The 25,677-nt window shown below is 35.6% G+C and overlaps 1 protein-coding gene across 3 annotated transcripts in view; it reads left to right on the plus strand.

Moving 5' to 3' along the window:
• DPYD (dihydropyrimidine dehydrogenase) overlaps positions 1-25,677 on the plus strand; it is an 810,457-nt gene that overhangs the window by 647,455 nt on the left and 137,325 nt on the right. For all 3 annotated transcript variants that reach the window (XM_019919998.2, XM_073810605.1, XM_073810614.1), the window contains one exon: positions 13,952-14,094. In XM_019919998.2, the coding sequence (XP_019775557.1) occupies positions 13,952-14,094 (143 nt within the window). The remainder of the gene's footprint in view (positions 1-13,951; positions 14,095-25,677) is intronic.

The raw sequence follows: 25,677 nt of genomic DNA on the forward strand, positions 1-25,677 counted from the left end.
TTCCTCAACATAATAAAGGCCATATGTGACAAACCCACAGCCAACATCGTCCTCAATGGTGAAAAACTGAAAGCATTTCCACTAAGATCAGGAAAAAGACAAGGTTGCCCACTCTCACCACTCTTATTCCACATAGTTTTGGAAGTTTTAGCCACAGCAATCAGAGAAGAAAAGGAAACACAAGGAATACAAATTGGAAAAGAAGAAGTAAAGCTGTCACTGTTTGCAGATGACATGATACTATATACATAGAGAATCCTAAAGATGCTACCAGAAAATGACTAGAGCTAATCAATGAATTTGGTAAAGTAGCAGGATACAAAATAATGCACAGAAATCTCTGGCATTCCTATACACTAATGATGAAAAATCTGAAAGTGAAATCAAGAAAACACTCCCATTTACCATTGCACAGAAAGAATAAAATATCTAGGAATAAACCTACCTAGGACAAAAGACCTGTATGCAGAAAATTATAAGACACTGATGAAAGAAATTAAAGATGATACAAATAGATGGAGAGCTACACCATGTTCTTGGATTGGAAGAATCATCATTGTGAAAATGGCTCTACTAACCAAAGCAATCTACAGATTCAATGCAATCCCTAGCAAACTACCACTGACATTTTTCAGAGAACTAGAACAAAAAATTTCACAATATGTATGGAAACACAAAAGACCCCAAATAGCCAAAGCAATCTTGAGAATGAAAAATGGAGCTGGAGGAATCAGGCTCCCTGACTTCAGACTATACTACAAAGCTACAGTAATCAAGACAGTATGATACTGGCACAAAAACAGAAAAATAGATCAATGGAACAGGATAGAAAGCCCAGAGATAAACCCACGCACACATGGTCACCTTATCTTTGATAAAGGAGGCAAGAATATACAGTGGAGAAAAGACAGCCTTCTCAGTAAGTGGTGCTGGGAAAACTGGACAGGTACATGTAAAAGTATGAAATTAGAACACTCCCTAACACCATACACAAAAATAAACTCTAAATGGATTAAAGGAAAACATAGGGATATGGGATTAAGAGATACAAACTACTGTGTATAAAATAGATAAGCAACAAGGATATATTGTATAGCACAGAAAATTAACTGATTCTCTTCTGATAACTTTTAATGGACTATAATCAGTAAAAGTACCGAATCACTGTGCTGTACTCCTGAAACTAATATAATACTATAAATCAACTATACTTCAATAAAAAAAGTTAAAGCCCATTAATATGTTTTCTTAGAGGAAAACATAGGCAGAATACACTATGACATAAATCACAGCAAGATCCTTTTTGACCCACCTCCTAGAGAAATGGAAATAAAAACAAAAATAACCAAATGGGACCTAATGAAACTTCAAAGCTTTTGCACAGCAAAGGAAGCCATAAACAAGACCAAAAGACAACCCTCAGAATGGGAGAAAATATTTGGAAATGAAGCAACTGACAAAGGATTAACCTCCAAAATTTACAAGCAGCTTATGCAGCTCAATAACAAAAAAACAACCCAATCCAAAAATGGGCAGAAAACCTAAATAGACATATCTCCAAAGAAGATATACAGATTGCCAACGAACACATGAAAGAATGCTCAACATCATTAATCATTAGAGAAATGAAAATCAAAACTACAATGAGATATCATCTCACACCGGTCAGAATTGCCATCATCAAAAAATGTAGAAACAATAAATGCTGGAGAGGGTGTGGAGTAAAGGCAACACTCTTGCACTGTTGGTGGGAATGTAAATTGACACAGCCACTATGGAGAACATTATGGAGGTTCCTTAAAAACTAAAAATGGAACTCCCATCCAGCCCAGCAATCCCACTACTGGGCATATACCCTGAGAAAACCATAATTCAAAAAGAGTCATGTATCAAAATGTTCATTGCATCTCTATTTAAAATAGCCCGGACATGGAAGCAACCTAAGTGTCCATCAACAGATGAATGGATAAAGAAGATGTGGCACATATATACAATGGAATATTACTCAGCCATAAAAAGAAATGAAATTGAGTTATTTGTAGTGAGGTGGATAGACCTAGAATCTGTCATACAGAGTGAAGTAAGTCAGAAAGAGAAAAACAAATACCGTATGCTAACACATATATATGGAATCTAAGAAAAAAAAAAAAAGGTCATGAAGTACCTAGGGGTAAGACGAGAATAAAGACACAGACCTACTAGAGAATGGGGGAAGGGTAAGCTGTGACAAAGTGAGAGAGTAGCATGGACATATATACACTAACAAACGTAAAATGGATAGCTAGTGGGAAGCAGCCGCATAGCACAGGGAGATCAGCTCGGTGGTTTCTGACCACCTAGAGGGGTGGGATAGGGAGGGTGGGAGGAAGGGAGATGCAAGAGGGAAGAGATATGGGAACATATGTATATGTATAACTGATTCACTTTGTTATAAAGCAGAAACTAACACATCATTTTAAAGCACTTATACTCCAATAAAGATGTTAAAAGAAAAAAAGCGATGAATGGATAAAGAAGATGAGATATACACAATGGAATATTACTCAGCCATAAGAAAGAATGAAATTCTGCCATTTGAAGCAGCGTGGTTGGAGCTAGAGAATATTATACTTACTGAAATATGTCAGACAGAGAAAGACAACTATTATATATCACTTATATCTTGAATGTATATGCAAATGAATGTATATTCAAAACAAACAGACTCACAAATATAGAAAACAAATTAGTGGTTACTGATGGGGAGAGGGGCAAAATAGGGGTATGGGATTAAGAGATACAAACTACTGTGTATAAAATAGGTAAGCAACAAGGATATATTGTATAGCACAGAAAATTAACCAATTCTCTTCTGATAACTTTTAATGGACTATAATCAGTAAAAGTACCGAATCACTGTGCTGTACTCCTGAAACTAATATAATACTGTAAATCAACTATACTTCAATAAAAAAAAAGTTAAAGCCCATTAATATCTTTGAGAGATGTCCAGCCCAGAGGAGAGAACAAAACCTTAGTGCTTGCTCTACAACCTGGGTTTCAGCAGACTCTGTGGAATGCAGCCTTATCACAAGGCCCAGAGATTTACACATGTAATTCATTGTAAAGTGAAAAAGAGAGTGAGAATAAAAGGAATAGATTGACAGTAGGGCAAGTGCTACCATGGACACCCTGACCATGGAACCACCCACAGTGTAAACAGAGTACAGAATTTCAGAGAGGAAAGAAATCATGGCTTTACAAAGAAAGAGATAATATGATCCTAGTGGATGTGGGAAAATTTTTGTTATTTTTTATATCTTCAGAAAAATGCCCCTTTGTAATTGTCCTGGGTTCTCCAAGAGCAAAGCCTAGTTCTGGTTCATCAACATTATCATCGTCATTTTAATCTTTCTCTTTCTCCTCTTCAAATAACCATTTTTGAATACACATAGACTGTGAGATTTTTATGTGGTATGATAACATCTGCCCTGAACATCCTTAGGCAAAATCTTATGAGAGATGTTTATACACCAAGTTTGCTAAGTCTGTCATGGTTCAGAATCTCCTCTCTAAGGAAATATGTGTATTTTTAAAGAGTCACATATTAATAGGTAAATTCATTATATTTATAAGCTTACAGTACTGCCAGAAGTACTTATGGGGGGGGGGGGACTGAGGCATATGGTAATCTGGAAATAAAGAAAAGCCCTCAAATTCAAACCCATCAATGAATTTTATGGTCACATTGTGAACTAATTGTTTTATTGCTATAATGTGTTATTTTACTACACAACCCTGCCTTTCTTGTATACATATGCTATCTAACTTTTTTGAGCCTGAATTTCTTCATCTGTACAAGGAGGATAATGCATATGTGACCTGTGAAGATATAAGTAATGTGTAAGTAACTTAGCAGAGCACCTGGTATTCAGTAGGTTCTCAGCATTATTTCCTTTAAGCCGTAAAATGATATTGTCACTGCTTTTGAATTCTAGTTGTTGGTTTTTTTTTAATTTTTATTAGGGTATAGTTGATTTGCAATGTTGTGTTAGTTTCAGGTGTACAACAAAGTGAATCAGTTAGTCATATACATATATCCACTCTTTTTAAAATTCTTTTCCCATATAGGCCATTACGGAATATTGAGTAGAGTTCCCTGTGCTATACAGTAGGTCCTTATTAGTTATCTATTTTATATATAGTAGTGTGTCTGTGTCAATCCCAATCTGAAGACAAACAGCTTAAAAATTGTGACGGTCTCAGAGAGTTTTATCTCTGGTAACTCAGAAACACACTAGGAGCCCTCATCAGTAGTTCTTAAAATAGGGAGCCGAATCACAAGGAAGAAACTGAGATTAGAACCCTGGTCCATTTTAAATGCTAAATACCATCTGAGATGTAAAAGCCATTTATAGTTTTTCCTTGATGACTCTACTTTGAAAATTTACACCATTTTGTAAGTAAAAACACAAATACATGAAAAATGAGAGTAAGAAAAATTCCCTACTTGTTTCTTGTGTGTGGAGGTTACTGAACAAATAATATGATGAGTATATTTTACATATTCATAGATTCATACGATTTTAACTGACACCATCCAATTACATGAATCAATTTACAAAACTCTCCATTCTTGTTTCCAAAGAGAGTACATATGTTGTAGCATCTACTATGAAAACTAAACCAAGTTGGAAATAGCAATAATGTACTTATTTCAATAATCCTTTTTCTTTTGTCTGTGTGTCTTTCCTCTATGTTAACATGTCTGGATTTCTTTCTAAATCTGAATGTCCTCGCTGGCCATATTGAAGAATGTGCTTACTGTACTGTTTCATTAAACTGCTGTGTTATCGGGTAATTGTTTAAACATAATGCCATAGCACTATCAAAAGGAAAGGTGAACTAATGGCATTTGCAAATGTCAGGGATTATCTTAACACTTTTATTATAGTTTATGAAAAAAGTAGGTTCAGGGCATTTCATGGCAATTATTTCTACAGAAATTGGTTATTTAAATAAATTGCTAATTATCTGAAGATGACAGTATTGAAAATGCTACTAATGAGTTGTTTAATAAGTGTAGCTTGTGGTGGCCACCTACAGGTTGAAAACAGAAAGAACATATAGACTAATTATGCCTAGATATCACATATGAATGCCATATATTTTTCCCTCTAGTAACAAGTTCAAGGAAATTTATCTCTTCATGCCATCCTTTGAGTCTTGGAAGGTGTAGTTAGTTTCTAAGTTTTTCATAGATTATGGTTTTGTTCTAAATCAACTTTCACTTTGCTTCCATAATTATCTTTGTCCTATAATTCCTAGATACAATTATCATTATAATTGATTAAACAAACTAGATTACTTTTAGAGTGAAAGACGATGCAGTTTATAATTACATCATGTAATTACAAATAAATATAGGTGTGATAAACTGGAACTCTCCTGGGCAAACCAGGTCATATGGTCTCTCTAGTTAGACCAATTACTAACTACTATCATTTCTATCTAGTTACTAGCCAACAATTAATATAATGCCAATATTCTTGGTTTTATCATATGTGGACAACATACCTTTATTATTTATAACAATTATTAACTCCTCTCTCTATAACTTAATCAATATGCAAACAATTAAAATAGGGAAGAAATATAGTATTGTGGTTAAGAGTATGGCATTTAGGAGTCAGGTACACCTAGATGCAAATACTGGACCCACATTGTCTGAGTGATCTTGAGGGTGAGATATTTATTTCTTACGATCTCATTTACAAATCTAAGAACATGAGGACAGAAAAATACCTAAGGTAATGTCACTGAGACAATGCATGAAAAAACACTTAGGAAAACTCCTGGCAATTAGAAAGCACTCAAAAGAGGAGTCTCTATAATGAATGTATTGCATGTTAAAATTTCACTTTAACTCATACTTAATCCTTTTATAAGTTAACTTCATCACTGGTATCTACTGGGAAACCACAGAGCATATAAAATTGCTCCTTAAAATACCATGACAAAGTTCATATTATCCTGGAATTTTGAATTGGAAGAGATCATCTAATTCAATATTTTCTATAGTACAGATGTCTTTTTTATTGCATCCTACCTGCCACTACCTGCCACTACCTGCCAAATATCCATTTAGGTTTAAGGGATATGGGCATCCAAATGTAGCTACTTCTGTTGCTGAATTTACAACAAATTAATGATAAAAATAACAATAAAACCAATAGTGTGTTCTTAACCATTTGTTCTCGTTATCTTTTGAGGAAAACATAAATGAAGCCTTTCTTCATGGTTGTCCCTTAAATATTTGAAGAACAACTATTGGGATTACTTTCAGCCATTTTATACACACACACATATTATTTAAAAAAACTTTTATTTCAAAATCAATCTTTTTGCACCATAACAGTGGAATTAGCTGTACATAATAAACTATTTATATATAATATATGATATGTATATTATATATACATATATATATACATATGCATTTTAAGTTATGGGGAATAAAGTTTATTTTGGCAGACAATGTTAAAATTAAAGTTTCATACACTAGTAACATAACTCGACATCCTTAATTTGATATGTGTGAAGCACTTTCTTGCTTTTCTGTGTTCTTCTAAATCGCCATATCCTAAACTACTTCAGAAAACTGACATACTGAAATTTTGCTTTACTGGTTTTGCTTACCCTTTGATTCCAAACAAAACTTTTCATAGGTTTTTTCCATCTCTGGGTCCATCCCATTATGTGTGTGCATGTGTATATGTGTATGTGGCGGGGGGGGAGAATGAGAGAAAGAGAGAGAGATCATTCTATTCACCCTGTTTTGGATATATTCTAAGTTTGTTAATATTTTACTTAAAATATTGGATATAGAACCAAATGTGCTCTTCTGAATGTACAGAGGGTAGGATCATTGCACATCCCATATACAAATGTTTCACAGCACAGAATCTGAAAATGCCTATTCCTGTATTAGAAGCATTATAAAAAATAATCACTTTTCGTTGCAGAAGTGAATCATAAACACTTTCTTACCTAAAAGAATAAAATAATATGGACGTATAGATATCGAACTTGAAAGTTCCTCTTCAACCTCTTCCCCAGAAATAACTGTTAGCAGTTTAAAACTCAACATTCTTTGCATTTACATGCCCACATACTAAATGTAATCATACATTTTTTTACCTAAAATGGGACTACACCCTATATATTATTCTGCTACTTGTCATTTAACACATAACATCATATCCTAGAGATATTTCCACGTCAGTTTTAAAAGTTTCCTGTGATATCATACATACATGGATGAACTATAATTTATTTACTAGCATAACTGCTAGTGATTATTTAGGTTGTTTTCACTGTTTTGCTATAAGAAACAATATTCAAGGAACATCTTTGTACATGTAACTTTATGTCTATGCACTAATGGATTAGATTTCTCGAAATAGAGTTTCTGGATAAGACATATACATTTAGATATTGCAATTGCATTATACATCTAATAAAGAGTTATTCACACAAATACATGCATTTACAATCATAGACTCAAACTATAATTTTTAGAAATGAAATGACTTAGGATCTCCAAATTTAATATCTAGGAGATTAATTAACACCCCCTAAGTATTAAGTGTTTATCCCCACATGTTTATAGTGAATGCTTATTTTTCTGATCAATTTTCTCTGGCTTTGATAGTAATATTAGCTTATATATACTATGAACCGGGCCCTGTGCCGAGTGCTTTCCACAAATTGTATCATGTAATAGTCCCCAAGTTGCTACGATATTATTGTTATTGATGTCTCTGTTTCACAGATAGGGAAAACTGATGTTCTAGGAAGCTAACTAAGGAGCTTGCTCAGAGTCACAATTGTGTAAAGTAATAGAGCAAAGACTTACACCTAATTGGTTGGACTTTAGAACCTGTGCTCTGAGCATTAGACCACAGATGATACTGATACTGGTTTTCTTAGGCAAAGACAATGTGCAAGTTATCCTCGTCATAATTGCTGCACTGTCATTTCTCAGTAGCAGCTGAAAAGTATGAACTCTGATAGTCACAGAGACTTGGTGTTTAAACTTTGGCATAAAGCAAGTTTTATTCAGCTTGAACTTCCCTTTCTTCACATACAAAACAGAGATGATAGCATCTACCTGCACAGCACTCTAAGGGTTAAATCACACACTGTGTGAAGCCCCAGTCTCCGTGTCAGGCTATGGAAATCACTCCAAAAATAAATGCTCAGAAAGGAAAATGGCCCCTTCTCTGGTAAATAGTATTAATTCTATTGCTTTAAAATAAAATGCCTGGCACATGCTAGGTACCAAATTATTGAATATAAATTGACTATGAATATATTGAATATGTTATGAAGCAGATAAACAGCTATAGAGACATGAAGACTCAGAAAAAATATCTTGAAATATTCAACAAAAATTAAAACATGTTCATAAGAAAATTTTTAGCTTTTTCAGTAAACCTAAAATAACAACTTAAAATAATTGGTTTTCTTTTTCCCATTTCTCCTCTTTAGATTTCATATCTCTTGATATAACCCTGGATCCTTGTAGTACTTCAGTTTCTAGTTGAATTATGGTAATTTTCTCAGAGGACTTTAATCCATGTGTAAAGATGTATTTTTATTTATTTAATTTTATTTTTTTAACATCTTTATTGGAGTATAATTGCTTTACAATGGTGTGTTAGTTTCTGCTTTATAACAAAGTGAATCAGTTATACATATACATATGTTCCCATATCTCTTCCCTCTTGCGTCTCCCTCCCTCCCACCCTCCATATCCCACCCCTCTAGGTGGTCACAAACCACCAAGCTGATCTCCCTGTGCTATGTGGCTGCTTCCCACTAGCTAGCTATTTTACATTTGGTAGTGTATATATGTCCATGCCACTTTCTCACTTTGTCACAGCTTACCCTTCCCCCTCCCCATATCCTCAACTCCATGCTCTAGTAGGTCTGTGTCTTTATTCCCGTCTTACCCCTAGGTACTTCATGACCTTTTTTTTTTTTTTCTTAGATTCCATATATATGTGTTAGCATACGGTATTTGTTTTTCTCTTTCTGACTTACTTCACTCTGTATGACAGACTCTAGGTCCATCCATCTCACTACAAATAACAAATTCATTTCTTTTTATGGCTGAGTAATATTCCATTGTATATATGTGTATATATATATATATATATATATGTATATATGTGCTTTACATATTTATCAGTATGTTAGGTTCATTAATACCTTAAAGTTGTTTTAAAGGATAAATTTTTGGTGCTTGATTTATGTTTATTTTATAACAATCAATCTCTCAACTCCTAAATCCTTGAAATTCTTGATTTGCTAATATTTTTTTTCTTCTGGGTGATGTTAAGACTGTTAACAATTAGACAGTCAAAGTTCAATTTCTAAGGAATTTGTTATCCACTTAATTCATTATATGTTAATTAATGTAAGCAAATTAAAACTACATTTTCTTTTTGTATACACAGTGAGCATGAGTGAGTATTATAACCCAATTCTGTTTTATTGCCAGCTAGAGCCATTATCAGGGAGTTTATTGTGGACTTAGCTTTAACAACTAACTCTGTAACAGTAGCTGTCTTAGGAGTCAAATGATTAAGCAAAAAACAAACAGAATTAAACTCAATTATTCAAAATTTCAGTTATCCAAAATTAGCATATGTTCCACACTATCTTGCCCATTAAAAAATGTCTTTTCTCTTCAAGGGTTTAGTCATGCTAAGTAAAGCTCTGCCTTCTTCTCACCAATAAACTCAACTTCTGATGTTGTCATTAAAAGTCTTGCATATTGATTTAATGCATGGACCTTTTGATTCTCAAAATAAAATCTTAAATATATGGATGTCTGCCTTTGAGATTTTTAGCTTTGGAGTCAGTTAATCCTACCAACATTATGACACCACTAAATGAAAGCTGCTGGAGAGGGGAAAAGGGAGAGGGAGATGTGTGGTTCTCCTAAGGGAGCAGAGGTTATAAAGTTTCTTCATCCTAGGCATCACGATCTTGTCTCCAATAAAAAAAAAAAAAAGGTTTCTTTGCATTACTAAGCACACAGCAACAGCATAAAAGGCACAAAGTAAACTAAATAAATGCTCCCTCTGAAATCAATTGTCCTTCTAGGTAGTACAGGTTACAATAGCAAACATCTGTATAATCTTTATTATGTGCTAGCCCTTTATATATATTAAATAATTTAATCCTCAAAACAGCTCTGTGAAGTTATTATAATTTTATTATTTTATAGATGAAAAGATTAAGAAATTTTCACAAGATTACAGAGCTTGTAAATAGTGGAGCTAGAATTTGAACCTAAGCAGTTGGCCCTGTTGTCTCTCTGATGTAACTAATTCATCCTCAAATTCCCTTCTTTCTAGAATTTGTATTAATAGCAATCATAAAATATATGATGTTTAAATGAATGTGAAGCTTTCCTAATGGGATATGTACAGAATGAATAACTGAACTCATATTACCTCCTAAGATCACTGAGGCTGGTGTTTTGGGTATCCACCCTGGGTGACAATATGGTTACAACATAAACTGATTACCTGAGATTGTCTTTTAAGCTTTTCCAATTCAGTTACAATTACCTCTTTTTTAAAAGAAGGCACAGGTGCTTAATATTTCTTGAATAGACAGATGAACAGATGAATGGATAAATGAGGCCTGAGTAAGGAACCTAAGTCATAATACATTAATTCTTACTTGCATACCAATATGTAATACTACTACTAATGGTAGCATTTTTGAAATTGCAATTAAAATAAGAAAGTATTTTCTTAAGAAAAAAAATCATTGAATTCAGATTGGTTACCTTTGAATTCAACATCTCTGGCTTACTGAAATGTTTTTCTAGATCGTGAATCAATCAAATGTAAAGTGAAGTTTATCAAAGATCTATGAATTCAACATACTGATTTGCATTTTAGGATGTGACTATATGGAGGGTCTCGATTGATTAGATACCAAAAGTTCATTCTAGTCCCCCAGGTTTTCTGCTAGGGTCACTTTGGCACAAATCAGGACTCTTCACAGCAATGTTGGAACTCAAAGGTCTAGTTCACTTTTTGTTTGTTTGAACCTGCAGCTTGTTTCAAAATGTGGGGATTCAGAATGGCTGACTTTCATTGGCACCTCCCACACTGTTGAAACAGAAAGGCTTGATGTAATTAATTTCCCATCAGGTTCATCTGGTTACCCCATGTAGATGAAGGCTTAATTTAAATTGCACGTTGCCTATTAATTAATTTAAGCTTATAGGATTTCAATTTTTGATTTAAACCTTGTTGCTTCCTTTAGGATGGAGTCCACTTTTAATTCCTTGAGCTTCTCAACTGGCTTCTTCCTCCCTGGTCTTTGGTCTAAAATCATTAATTACTGTAGCAGTGACAAAGTTTTTAAAATTCTTATCTCAATAACTGTGATTCTGGAAATCTGTATGCATTTTAATTAACATATGTACAATCTCGTATGATATCGATATATGTATTTCTTTCACACCAAAAGTTTTATTTTTATATTGAATCTATTATTTTTTCATTTCTGTCACTTTAAAACTAAAAAGAAATTTCTGTACAACAATTTAAAAAGATCCTTTTACATACCTTCAGTTTCCTTCCAAAAACCTTTCATGGCGAATAAAAGTCATTTTTAAAATCTATTCCCCATAAAAATGCTGAGAACAGGTAGATTATATTTCATACTAAATCAATTGAGTTATAAAGAAAACCAATCAAATGGAATTTATAATGGAAATTAAAACTGAATTTACTATTACCCAGCAACAGAAGGATCCATTTCTTCATTTTTGGATCCCATTTCCTCAGAGAACATAATTACCCTTAATTTTTGAAAAGATACCTTTATTAGTTTGAAAGGTTTTCATGTTCATTCGTTATATTAGAAAAGTTTTAGAAAAGAAGAAATACATCAAATAGAAAATGTCTTATTGACCTAATTGAACATCTTCAAATGCCACTGAGGATTTGCTGATGTTTTTTAACACCTGTGTAATAATGTTGCCCTTTAAATGTAACTGGTTAAATTTTCAAAGCTGTGTTCTGGGATTTTGCCATTTGATGTCCATTAATATCAATTGGAATATGTGGCCAAATCCCTGTGTACCACTTTGAAATTTTACCCCTTAGTGTTAATGATAGTCTTCTAACAGTGCAGTTAGAAATAAATTATTTATCTGCTTAGCAAAAATTTCCTTTACTCTCCAGGGTCAACTAAATAAGAAAAAAAAAGAATCCCAATATTTCTTTATTACTTCAAAGTAACATGTGTGTAAAGGAGCCATCAACTTAGCATATATTGAACACATCAGTTATATTATGCCAAGATAGCTGTATGTCTGTCTAAAAGGTTTATTTAAGTTACAACTTCCTTTAAAAATGCTTTCCTCTAACTTTTACTCTTGAATTTCTTTTTAGTATAGCTAAAGGTATGTTTCTATAAATATGTGTGTGTATTCTTTCCATGCATTCTCCTGTCCACTATGTTAGCCTTTTTTATGGTTAAAACATATAGACTAAGAAGAAGTTGCTGATAAATATTTTGAAATAGAAATAGAATCTTGACGTTCAGTTTCTAATTTGCCCTAACTTACTACCCTGTATTTAAATGTCAGTTATGGAATCCTGAAGTGTCAGCATTGAATATTCTTGACTAAGAAACACTGCTATCTAGAGGAAGATTTTTTAGGTGTGGGAGCGCCAAGTAGACATTTCCACAAACATTTTTGGTGTTGAGTGCTAAAGCATTAGTTTACACGTAAATTCAGTTTCATCTGAAATGAACAGGATAAAAAGAAAACCGCTGATTTTAATGAAAGCTCTTTGTGCTTCCTTAATAGGAGCACCAATGAATACATATTGAGAATGCTGGTAAGGATGCTTGTGGTGGTGGAGGAGATGCCGAAGTATGCACCACATGAGGCTTATTTTACCCTTTGCTTGTTTTGTTGTTTGTAGAGCCCTTATTTGAGGCAATGCCACATTGTTGCACAAAAAGAACTATTTTTACTTCAGAAAATGCCTTTAAAGGACCGTTGACGTATGAGTGTACATCTGAAATATCAAATTATATTACTATGTTACGAGAGCATTAATTTACTCCCAGTTGGGTTAACCCTTGAGAGTCTAAGCAGCCTTATACAGTGTAATCATGTAAAAAGTGACCTCAGAGTATTCTGTCCATCCATACAGCCTTTATGACAATTAGCAAATAATGTATTGGTAATGTTTGGTTAAATAATGTATACAAACTCAAACGCATACTCTAATTACTGAATTCTAGTAAATTCTCTTTAACTTGATTAAAATGTTCTAATGTATTGAAAATTAGATTAGGCTTACTATGTTTGAGTAAAATCACTATCAGATTTTGGGAAATACATGTAAAATGCAATATGGAATCTGTAAGTTCATCAGCACCTTGCTTGTTTTTGCAGTATCTCTATTCACACCAGCTGCTTTATACTTCGCGGAAACATAACAGAGCTGTATGTCTATTTATGCACTGTATGTGATTGTTTTTCTTTTACAAAATCTGCTATTCCTTGTTCTTTTTAAAACAGATGCTCAAGTGTTCCATACAATCTTTTACACATTACTGTATATCAAATTGTGATATGTATGTATTTTATGTGAGAGTCCTAGAGTTGCTATACCCACTTGCATAACATGCCTGCATGCAATAATAGCATCAAAGTCCTTAAAATAAGTACATATCCATTTACAAATTAACATACTTTGAAACATAGCAATGCTTGTATATTACATACGTATATATCTTAAGTAGAGATAAAATTGAATTTCGTCTAGTACAACACTGCCATCACATGATAGTGATTATAAGGCAATATGCTCAAGTGGTCAATATACTAACCATTGATCATCCTCATTTTCTGTAGGCACAGCCATCAGACCTATTGCTTTGAGAGCTGTGACCACCATTGCTCGCGCTTTGCCTGGATTTCCCATTTTGGCCACTGGTGGAATTGACTCAGCTGAAAGTGGTCTTCAGTTTCTCCACAGTGGTGCTTCGGTCCTCCAGGTAGTACTTGTGTTTGTCTGTCCCTTCACAAAACTCCGTCTAACAAATAAAGTGAAAATTATGTGACAAGTATGTTCTTGTAGGGTCTCTTGAGAAAGAGGCCTTGCGGGATCAAAAGCATAGCACTCATTAAGTTTCTATTACGGGTTGAGAACAAACCTGAGGTTCATTTCCTGTCCTTTTGAGGGCTTACAAACCCTCTATTTTTTTTTTTTAACATATTTGTTCACCTGTATGTTTCTAAAATAAATGAGATCATGTTCCAAAATGTATACTGTACTACTGGATAAAAACCAAATATATGAAAAAAAAAACCCAAATATATGAGGAACTCTGGGTAAAAGTAAAATCTTGATTGAAAAATAAAAGAAGTCAGGGGCAAGGCCAATACACACAATCTATGCCATATGGTACTGGAGGCATTAACAAACTTGACTGTGAACTTCCCGGTAGCCAAAGCAAAGAAATCACAGCTTTCAAAATATAGAAATGAATTGGTTGTTTACCTTCTTGTGGTACAAAGCTGAGGGAAAATCATCCATTGTCTTCATAAAGTGATACTTTGAGATGTAGTCCATCATGCTCTTTTTTTTTTTTTTTTTTTTTTTTTGCGGTACGCGGGCCTCTCACTGTTGTGGCCTCTCCTACTGCGGAGCACAGGCTCCGGACGCGCAGGCTCAGCGGCCATGGCTCACGGGCCCAGCCGCTCTGCGGCATGTGGGATCCTCCCGGACTGGGGCACGAACCCGTGTCCCCTGCATCGCTAGGCGGACTCTCAACCACTGTGCCACCAGGGAAGCCCCATCATACTCTTATTAGCCCTCTACAAATAACTTAGAAATTACTTAATTTTTTATTATTTATACACTTGCTTTTTATATTATAATGTTGTTCAACATAGATGCAGTACAGTGCCTCAGCACTTTATAGCATAAGCATTTCTCTCAGGGACCAGATATGCAGGTTTGGATGGTCTGACATGACCCAGGTAAAATTTTTCATGTGAGGACTAGACTGTGACCTCTGAGGTAAATCCCACTTTAATATGGCTGCTTACTACCTAACATTGATGGTAATTGGGGAGCAGAGTGTTTAGCATCACTTATATTCTCTGGCAAGAAAGTGGAGTGCAGTATCTTGTGTTGCCAATTTAACAATCAGAATTAACATCCTGTTATAAAATATAAAGTGGAAATAACATATATCAGAATGCTAATGGAGGAGTACTTCTGCTTCCAGGAAGATGGAGTAGGTGTACTTTTCCCTATGCTTCTGAGTAAGTACAATTAAAAACCTTTATATATCTAGAACGAACATAAAGAGATTCTGAAAGGAGGGGAGAAGGCAGTCTGGCTAGGAATCTCAGGACCCAAGGCACCACACAGTGGAGAATTTCCTGAGTTTTCTTTTTGCCTCATATATCCCAGACTTGGAGCCAAAGAAGCCAGCCACCCAGAAACAACAGGTGCAGACAAAAAACCCCTACTCTTTCTAGCCAGAGAACCAGGAAAAGACAGCCTAGCAAGACAGAAAATTTTTGACCGTAACTGCTCTTCTCTAGCCAAACACCACAGCTTAAACACTGCAGCGCCACACCTGTCCACACAAGCAAAGGACAAGCATGGGTCTCTTACCTCCAGCCTCAGGAGGCTGTAACAAGGCACCCAGCATCGCTCCTGGGCAATAATAAGCTCCCATATGTGGGAGGCATGGACTTCCACCCCATTGACAGTAATGAGGTGTCCCTTCTCCTCCCCCCCCCGGGGCCTTGTCAGAGGAAGTCTAATGGAGAGTCAGGATTTTTTTTTTTTTTTTTTTTGGCGGTACGCGGGCCTCTCACTGCTGTGGCCTCTCCCGTTGCGGAGCACAGGCTCTGGACGCGCAGGCTCAGCGGCCATGGCTCACGGGCCCAGCCACTCTGCGGCATGTGGGATCTTCCCGGACTGGGGCACGAACCCGTGTCCCCTGCATCGGCAGGCGGACTCTCAACCACTGCACCACCAGTGAAGCCTGAGAGTCAGGATTTTTATCACCACCCAGCAGTAACAAGGCCACTCTGTCCCCGCCCCGTCACAGCCCCCTGGTGTCAGATGAGGCCTAGAGGGGAGCCAGAACTCCTATCTTCTCTTGGCAGTAACAAGGAGTTATGTCCCTCAGGTGTCAAAGGAGGACAAGTAGGGCATCTGGACAGTAATGAGGCAGCAACCTTGCCCTCCTCTACCAGAATGGTATCCAAAAATGCCAGCTAAAACAAAAGGTTTAAATAAGATGAAGAGTCCCTTAGCATAATACCCAAAATGTCAACGTTTTAATTGAAAATCACTCATCATTCCAAGACCCAGGAAGACCTCAAGCTGAATGGTAAAAGACAATTAATAGATGCCAATACCAAGATAGCAGTAACAGAGATTTAGAATGATCTGATGAAGATTTTTAAAGCAGACATCATAAAGTTGCTCTAAGAAGCAATTACAAACAGGCTTGAAGCAAATGGAAAATATGGAAAGTCTCAAAAAAGACATAGTTATAAAGAACCAAATGGAAATTTCAGTACTGAAAAATCTAATAACAAATACAAAACTCAGTTGATGGGCTCAACAAAAGAATGGGGAGGACAAAGAAATAATCAGTGAACTGGAAGATAGAGCAGTAGAAATTAACCAATCTGAAAAACAGGGAGAAAAAAGACAGAAAGGAAAACAATGAACAAAGTCTCAGGGAACTGTGGGAGTGTAACAAAAGTTGTAATATTCATGTTATCAGAGTGCCAGAGGAGAGGTCACAGAAGGAGGGGATGAAAAAGAAATAATGTCTGAAAACTTCCCAAGTTTTGTAAGAGACATAAATAAACCTACAAGATTCAAGAAGCTGAATGCATCTCAAACATGAGAGATCCAAAGAAACCCATACCAAAACACATCATTATCAAACTTCTGAAAACTAAAGGCAAAAGGCCCTTGAAAGCAAGAAAAAAATGACATCTTACCTATGAGGAGCAAACAACTACGACAATAGATTTCTCATCATCAGAAACCATCAAGTCCAGAAAGTGAGACAAAATTTTTCAACTGTTGAAAGAAAAGAACTATCAACCCATAATCCTATTTCCTTCAAAAAGGAAAGATAAAACAAGACATTCTTAACTCAAGAAATACTAAGAATTTATTTCCAGGAAGCATAACTAAAAGAACGACTGAAGGAATTTCCTTAAGAAGAAGGGAAATGGTAAAAGAAGGGACTTGTGGGCATCAGAAATGAAGGGAGAATACAGAGCAGTATCTTCAAGAAGAATCTGGAAGATAATGGATGTCTAGGCTTGAATATCACTTGAATTTGTTTTCATGAACATGGAGGAATACATGAACTCAAGTATAAAAATGCATTATGAGTGGGTTCCAGAAAGGACTCCTGCTCATTTCCAGACATGTAAGCTTGGGCGAGTCACACATGAGGGGTGGTAATTGTTGACTGTCTACCGTGTGCTGATTCTAGCTACTGCTAGATACAGTATTTCCATGCCTACCTGAGAGTGAAATCATTTTATACTTCTTTGACATCATCTTAGGCTTGGAGGATGAAAGTAGTGTAGCCAAAGTCACATGACTAGCGCTAAAGCCAGAACTAAAACCTTGAGTTTCTCGACTGCAAAGCCAATGCTCTTCCAACTGGTCATACCGCCTGTCCCCCTCCCAGAACCTCTAAGGTGGAGTAGCAGTAATAGGCAGATCTTCCCCATCTACTCAAAGCTTATATGTTCAGGCTACAAGTTAATTCTTAGAGTAAGGATTCAAAGAAGAGAAGAAATGTGGGAACATAGAAAAATAAATAACATGATATGTTCCAAACACAGATGTGCACTCAGTTTATGGACACATATAAATATGTGGAGTACTTTGTGTCTTCATAAAAACGTGTGGTAAAATAATCGCTCAAATTGCAGTTTCTGCTTAGGCTCATCTTGGATCAAGAAGCAGAGACTCACTCAAACCACTTGAAGAAAATGAAGCCTATTGTATTCTATATGTGAATGGAGACGGGAACTGCAAGAACCAATGGGGCAGTTCTGGGCAGAGACCTTTTCCATCTCTTTTGTGAGCCATGTGATTTCTCCCTCAAAGGAATCTGTAGCTCTGTTCGATCCTTTGTCTTCAGGACTTACTCCTTGTTCCTGCCTCCTCTGAACTTCTGCCTAGCACATGCTCATCATGGACCCATTCGACATGGTGGTCTTTCAGCTCCACCTTCTACATGAAATACCTCACCAGCTTAGTATCTGTTGGCTCAGATTTTCAAAAGAGGAAATCTGTTTGGCTCAATGTATCTTTTCATGCCAGGCCTCATCCTAGAACACTGGTCATCTGATGTATTGACCAGGGTATAGGAAAAACACATTAAATATTTGTTGAATGTATTTTTTAAATGAGTATGCTCGAGTTGTCATTTTTTATCTTTTTTTTTTTTTTTTTTTTTTTTTTTTGCGGTACGCGGTCCCCTCACTGTTGTGGCCTCTCCCATTACGGAGCAACAGGCTCCGGACGCGCAGGCTCAGCGGCCATGGTTCACGGGCGCAGCCGCTCCGCGGCATGTGGGATCTTCCCAGACCGGGGCATGAACCCGTGTCCCCTGCATCGGCAGGCGGACTCTCAACCACTGCGCCACCAGGGAAGCCCAAGCCCGTCATTTTTTTAAACCAGATTATGAAGAGGCGATGAGAAGGTCAACATGGTATTAAAAAGTGGCTGCCAAAGCACTGCCCCTTCAGCTCTGGCTAAGAATGGCCCAGAAACTTCCCAGCCATGTAAAATATTGACTCCCAATTGATGTTGTTAAAAAGGTAAATTTCCACACATAGGCTTTTACTGACATAAAATTACAGATTATGTATCAATTATGTGTCATTAGCTTTAGTCACGTTTTAATTCAGCTGGAAAATATTTTTAAACCAATTTTAGCTAAAGTTTGAACTAAAATCAGTATTAAGATATATTCAGGACAGTTATGAGTGGGAAAATCCCTGAATATACAATTTTGGCTTGGCATTTGAATGGGGTGGAGAATGTATAATATTTCTATCTCTCTTCCATTGTAACTGAATTTTACCCTGTTCCACTCCCTAGTCCTGGGTTAATCTAACCTTTCATTTTCTATACTTCTGGGATGCTGAATATTATTAGAGAAATTCAGGTAACTTTGCCAATTGAATTTACTCCAAATTCACAGTGTTTAATGTCAGCTGGGCCTTGGTGTGCTGGTAAGCATGTTTTTATTCATCTTTTAAAAAAAATTTCCCATCAAATTCCCTCTGGCAGTTGGTTCAAATCTTTTTTGTACACCTCAAGGCCCTAAATCCCTCCATCATCACCTTCCCATTCCTCTGTTGCCATTTGTTCACTGGCTCTTAACTGCCCACCTCATTCCCCTTCTCTGATTCTATAATATTTTCCTTGAAGAGCTCATCCACTTACATAACTTAAGGTGGAATACTATCAAATCTAGCTTTCTGTTTCTACTCAGATGTAAAGTATGTACTGACAAGATGCATTTTTTTGCAAGACATAATCAGACAGATGATATGTATTTAAGTAGTGTGATGGTGCTGATATACTGGAGTTTAGAAAGAGAAGTAATAAACAGAAATAGTGATATAAATTAAACATTTTGATTCTGATTTTCTTGATGCACATAAATAAACTATGTAGTTAGGCGAGTGCACTACTGGAATAAGGATTTATTCTCAAAGTAGCAATTTCAAATTCAATTTTTAAGTGAATTTAATAACCATGACCTTCTATGTGACTTTAGAAAAAGTATTGACATTTCAAAAGTGGAAAGCTAAAATTTTTTTCATAAGTTTGATAAGTGTGATAGAACATTCTTTTCTTGTTGATCAGTTTGCATCACAGAGAAGCATTCATTCATTTATTCATTCAGTAAATATTTATTGAGAATCTACATGCCTAGCACTATTCTAGGAATTTGGAATACATACTTCTGTGAATAGAACAGACAAAAGTCCATCACCTCATGGGGCTTACATTCTAGTGAGGACAAAGATATAATAAATATGAAACATAAGTATATTATCTGGTATGTAAGATGATATGTGCTGTGAAAAAGTGGTCTCATTGCAAAGGTAATATTTGTATAAAAAACTGAAGGCGAGGAATCAGGGAAATTTTTATTGAATTAAAATACTTAGGTTATAGCATCACTTGCTTAAATTTTTGCTAATTGAGAGTTTAACTGAAATATAAAAATCACAAAATACTTTAGACCACCTTGCAGTTTAAAAATGGAAAATGCCTTTTAGGTTTCAGGCTGCAATTTTTTTTTTTTTTTTTTTTGCGGTACGCGGGCCTCTCACTGCTGTGGCCTCTCCCATTGCGGAGCACAGGCTCCGGACGTGCAGGCTCAGCAGCCATGGCTTATGGGCCCAGCCGCTCCGCGGCATGTGGGATCTTCCCGGACCGGGGCACGAACCCGCGTCCCCTGCATCAGCAGGCGGACTCTCAACCACTGTGCCACCAGGGAAGCCCTAGGCTGCATTTTAATGGGCAATTTTTTGCTTTTTGAAGTCTTCTTACAATTTTTAGGAATGTACCATTTCTCATTGGCACTGTTTATTTCTATTACCTTATTCTACAACTTGCTTTGCTGAGGATTTTAACATTTCAGTGGTAAAGCATCCAATAACCCTACCTTAAAAATGCTTCAGTTAATGTTTTATATAAAAACTAAGGAGTTAGCTAGACAATAATTTGAGTATTCCAGATCATTTCCCTGGAACAACTTTGGAGTAAAAATGACTATTACAACAGAACCACATGCAACACTTTGGCCAAGAAATAAGGTTCAAAACTAATTATGGGTGTGTATTCTTGGTAGCTGCTCTTATTACTTTGTCAGTCAACCCAACTAACTTCTAATTTATTTAAGTGAACCCCAGTGTCTTTGAAATCTTATTTTTCATCTTTTTTGATAGGCTCTCATTAGTTAGAATATGCAAGTTAGATCTATAAAAATTCTAAGTGAAAATTATTATTAAATTTAAGATACTGGGCTTCCCTGGTGGCGCAGTGGTTTGGAGTCCGCCTGCCGATGCAGGGGACACGGGATCGTGCCCCGGTCTGGGGGGGATCCCACGTGCCGCTGGGCGGCTGGGCCCGTGAGCCATGGCCGGTGAGCCTGTGAGTCTAGAGCCTGCGCGTCCAGAGCCTGCGCATCCGGAGCCTGTGCTCCGGAATGGGAGAGACCACAACAAAGAGAGGCCCGCGTACCGCAAAAAAAAAAAAAAAAAAAAATTAAGATACCGAACACTGAAATTTATAAATACCTATTTGTTAAATTACATTCTCAAGCTCTTCATAAACTCTTGAGGTCTTAAATCTTTTGAAAGGCTACCCTGAAAAAAGGAAGTTTGCTTCTGCCTGCCAATTAGTTATTCAGGAAAAGCATAGTAAATAAACAACTTGAATAATTTCCCTTTAAAACAGTTTGAAAAGATTAATAAATTAACACTGGCTTTTTTTTTAAACTTGTAGTTTAAGTTGTTTGTCCCAGATCTAGCCTTCAGAATGAATTCTATATCCCCTTCATCTGATTTAAGTACTAGTCTACAATTTCTGTTAATAAAAACTATTTAGGGATTTCTATTGCAACCAAAACCCAGACGGAGTCAGTTGCTTTTAGTAATAGGTTTCATCACAAAATGTTCACTCTCCTCTATTGTATATAGATAGAGGATATAAGTACTATGCTACCTTTTTTTTCACTGAATTACTTTGGGTTTCTATAATTTAATTTAATGATATTGCCACTACAATTCAATCTTTTAAGGACTTTGATTCAGGACATCAGAAATTATAGGAAGTTCATTCATGTACAATTATGACCTGTGCCTTCATTGAGATTGTATGGGTGGGTTTTTTTATTCCATTTCTTTTGTATGGGTTTCACTGAAGTTAATAGAAAATCCTGAAATACAGGAGAAAGAGGGAGTATAGTGGGCATTTGCTGTGAGTCATGGTCATGTGACAGACACTCACTAGAGTTATATAACCAAATCAATTTTTGACAATAATTAGCTGCTCTGATGGAGCTAGTTCAAGCTAAATGGAATTTTTTAATGTGATCAAGAGATGTATTATTTTATTGAAACTAGAGAAAAAGAGGTAATTGAAGCAGCACGATGACACTGTTTCCACATGAGTGCAGATGCATTATGGACATTCTCTCTTGGTCATAATGCACAGGAAGACGGCAGTGCTTCAACTATATAGATGGGGTCTTTAGGTGGTAAAAATTTTGCGTACTATATTTTAAACTCTTATTGGGTAAGCGGAAAATATATTTATTCAATTATTTCTTATTTTTTATTTAATCATCATTAATCATCATCATTAAAGTCAGGCTATGATACATGAAGGAAGAATAGTTGATACCATTCAAAGTTATTTTAAATGGCATCAGAATTATTTCACATAGCTAGTTAAAATAGACACATTTTTCTTTCCACTATGCAGTTTCTTGTTTCCTAGCTTTAATGAGTGTTTCATGTACAGTGTTAAGAACAATATGCAAGTAGTTATTTTAAAAAATAGAAACCCTATATTTGTAGAATAATATATAGGAAAAAAGTAGTATCCATTCAGTGAAATTCAAATTACTGTGTCAGTTATTGCATTATTTTAAATTACTTTAATGGATGGTGTCTTTAATGGAAGAGGTTTTAATTTTTGGAAAGTATCTTGATTGCGGTGCAACAATGTTGCTTATAAGCAAACAGAGGAAATTAAATGGAAACCTGCTAGGCTTTCGAATGATTACACATTCGCCACTTGATAGAAAGATTAATATCTAGATTCAAAAGAAATTAATTGAAATTAAATCTAATCTTTTTGAATGACAGTTTTACTATAAGAAAAAGTAACTCTACCACACAATGTCTATTTTATGTGAGAAAATAACCATGAGTTAGCTAAGATGTTTGCAATTAGCCATATGAAATTTCTGATCTTGTATAAACTTCCTTGGCTAAATTTTTTCCTGACTCTGGCCAGATCCTTTATATTGTCTTTTCCTTTTTGCATTGTATGCAGAGCTATGGTTAATTACTAGTTTCACTTCTTCATCAAAGAATCTTCATATGTCTGACCAAAGTTTTAAACTACTATTTACCTTTTTATTCTTCAGTTAAAAAAAAAATCCTAGTTGTTTAGATATTCTTATTTCACATATTATTTTCCAAACATTGTGTTTTCTCTGTTGGTTTTCTCTGAATCTTTCCAATTTATCAATTTATCATTTGAAATGAATTGTGATTTAACATAACTAATTTTTTAATAATCATTCCATAACTTATCCACCCAAATGACTATTAGAAATAGTCACTTGGGAGCTAATGTATTTTCAATACCATCAGTAACTACTCTTCATACTTTGAGAATGGATCTCATTTCCTGTAAACAAAGCTAAAGAGAGCCAAGCCAAGTGAACAACGTTGGTTATTGAACTGAGTTAGGTATACAAAGTCATGAGTCTCCTTTTCTGTCAGTCCATAAACTGACTTTAATAAGCTGTTCAAAAAAATGTGTAACAAAATTATTCTGAGCAGTGCCAACATCCACCAACATTATTTTGAAAAACCCAAACTAATTTAGATGTGTATAATTGTGTATTTGTTGAAAAATCCACCTCAATATTTTAGAGACTCGTTTTGGTACTAAGTTAGGGTTCAGAATTCAGACTGAATAGAGAGTTATTAGAAAATGCTAGGCCATAGCAAATATATTGTAAAGAATATTAATGATGAATTACCATCTGTTTTTCAAAAAGTCCTCTCTAGTTATTAATTCATTTGGCTCTTACAAAGCTCAGGGCATATCAATAAGCATTTTTAACCCATTTTGTAGATTTGCAAATTTGTAATTACCTTAACTTTGTTTCACCAGTTGGCTAACCGGTGTGATTAGAAACCATGTTTCCTGATTTCTATCCCATAATTTGTCTCTGCGTCTCCTACCGTCCATGTTATTGTGCTCAAGAAATTGTTCTAGAAAATGAAAAAGAAATTCATCATCATTCACAAACACGTGAATGCATGCTCTGTCCTTGACTTATTAACTGATGATTCATTCTCAACTCTTGAACTACACCTGTGTATCATTTGTTTATCCCAGTCTTATAATTTTCCAGGTGAACTGCTTACTCCTTCTTAAATAATTTATCCCTGAATTCTTCAGTTTCCAAAATTACTTTAAATTCTAATAAATTTTCTCATGTGCTGAGTAAAGGAAATCATGAGATTTCTAGAAAGCTGACTAACTTAGGGCTCCTGAGTTCTGTTTGGGGAAAACGTAGAAATTCAGTTAATCAATTTTTAAGTAACGTGAAATAGGGAGGCAGAGTAAGTTCCAATGTAGCTTCAGGAAAAGCAAGAGACACATATGTGACTCATACCGTATAAGAAGATAAAGCTGGTTGTTAATAAATATAAAGACACATCCTTGGGTGCAAAAACTTAATTATACATCTAAAATAGAGGTAACTATGGCAAAGAGAAGATTTTGTAGAAAAGCTGTGGAGGGATTTAATTCACAATAAGGTCAACAAAAATAGCATATTGATGTAGCTTCCCAGTAAATGTTGATGTGATCTTAGTTGTATTTGAGATATGATATTTAGTAAAAGGGAAATGATGTCCTCAGTGAACTCACATCAGATGACATCTTCATTTATCACGTGGTGGGTGCCCACTATGTGCCAGGCATAGTTCTAGCCCCAAGGGTACAAGGATGTTTTCAGACAACTGAGAATGCTTTTAGGAACCTTGCATGCTAGAAGCCCCCTCAAAGGAGTGATACGATAATCGAGCCCAGATTCGGATGAGTAAAAAAAGAAGTCAGCCATGCAGAGGTCTGGGAGAAAAGTGTCCTCCTGGCACAAGGAAGAGCAAGATCATAAATACAAAGGCCTGGCGCACAAGGGTGAGAGCAGTCTTGTCTTGTTTCAGGACAGAAAGACACAGCGGAGATGAGGATGATAGGAGATGAAGGGGCAGTCACAGGCAGAGGTGGCTCCTGTGGGGTACTGTACGCCATGATAAAAATTTTAGATGTTATTCTCTGTTTAATGGGAAGCTATTAAAGAGTGACAAGGTCTTTACATTTTCACAGTCTGACACCATACCCCTTTGCTCTCTCCACAAATCCAGGAGCAAATAAATGCTCAGTGGGCCCTTTCTACTTTGAACTTCCAGAGCACATGGTTCACTTTTAATTTATGGTTTTTATCCTTTGTGATTCAACTCTCCTCTCTTCTAGGGCTGCAGCCAGCCTCCCTCATCCTTGCCTTGCAAATATTTTTTTACTGTTTCCAAGGATGATGGTCTCCAAAAATGTGTTTTTATCAACACAAATCCATCACTTCTAGAAAAAAACATATCTCCCAGTACATGTTCTGCTAATGGTAGAACATCATCATCAATTTTCTATACAACAAAAATGTTATTAGATATGAATCTAAAAATCAGACTAACACAAATCCCTTTCCGGAATCATTCAGTTCTATCACATGCTTAATATA

The sequence above is a fragment of the Tursiops truncatus genome, chromosome 1, assembly GCF_011762595.2.
Source record: "Tursiops truncatus isolate mTurTru1 chromosome 1, mTurTru1.mat.Y, whole genome shotgun sequence".
NCBI classification, from domain to species: Eukaryota; Metazoa; Chordata; class Mammalia; order Artiodactyla; family Delphinidae; genus Tursiops; species Tursiops truncatus.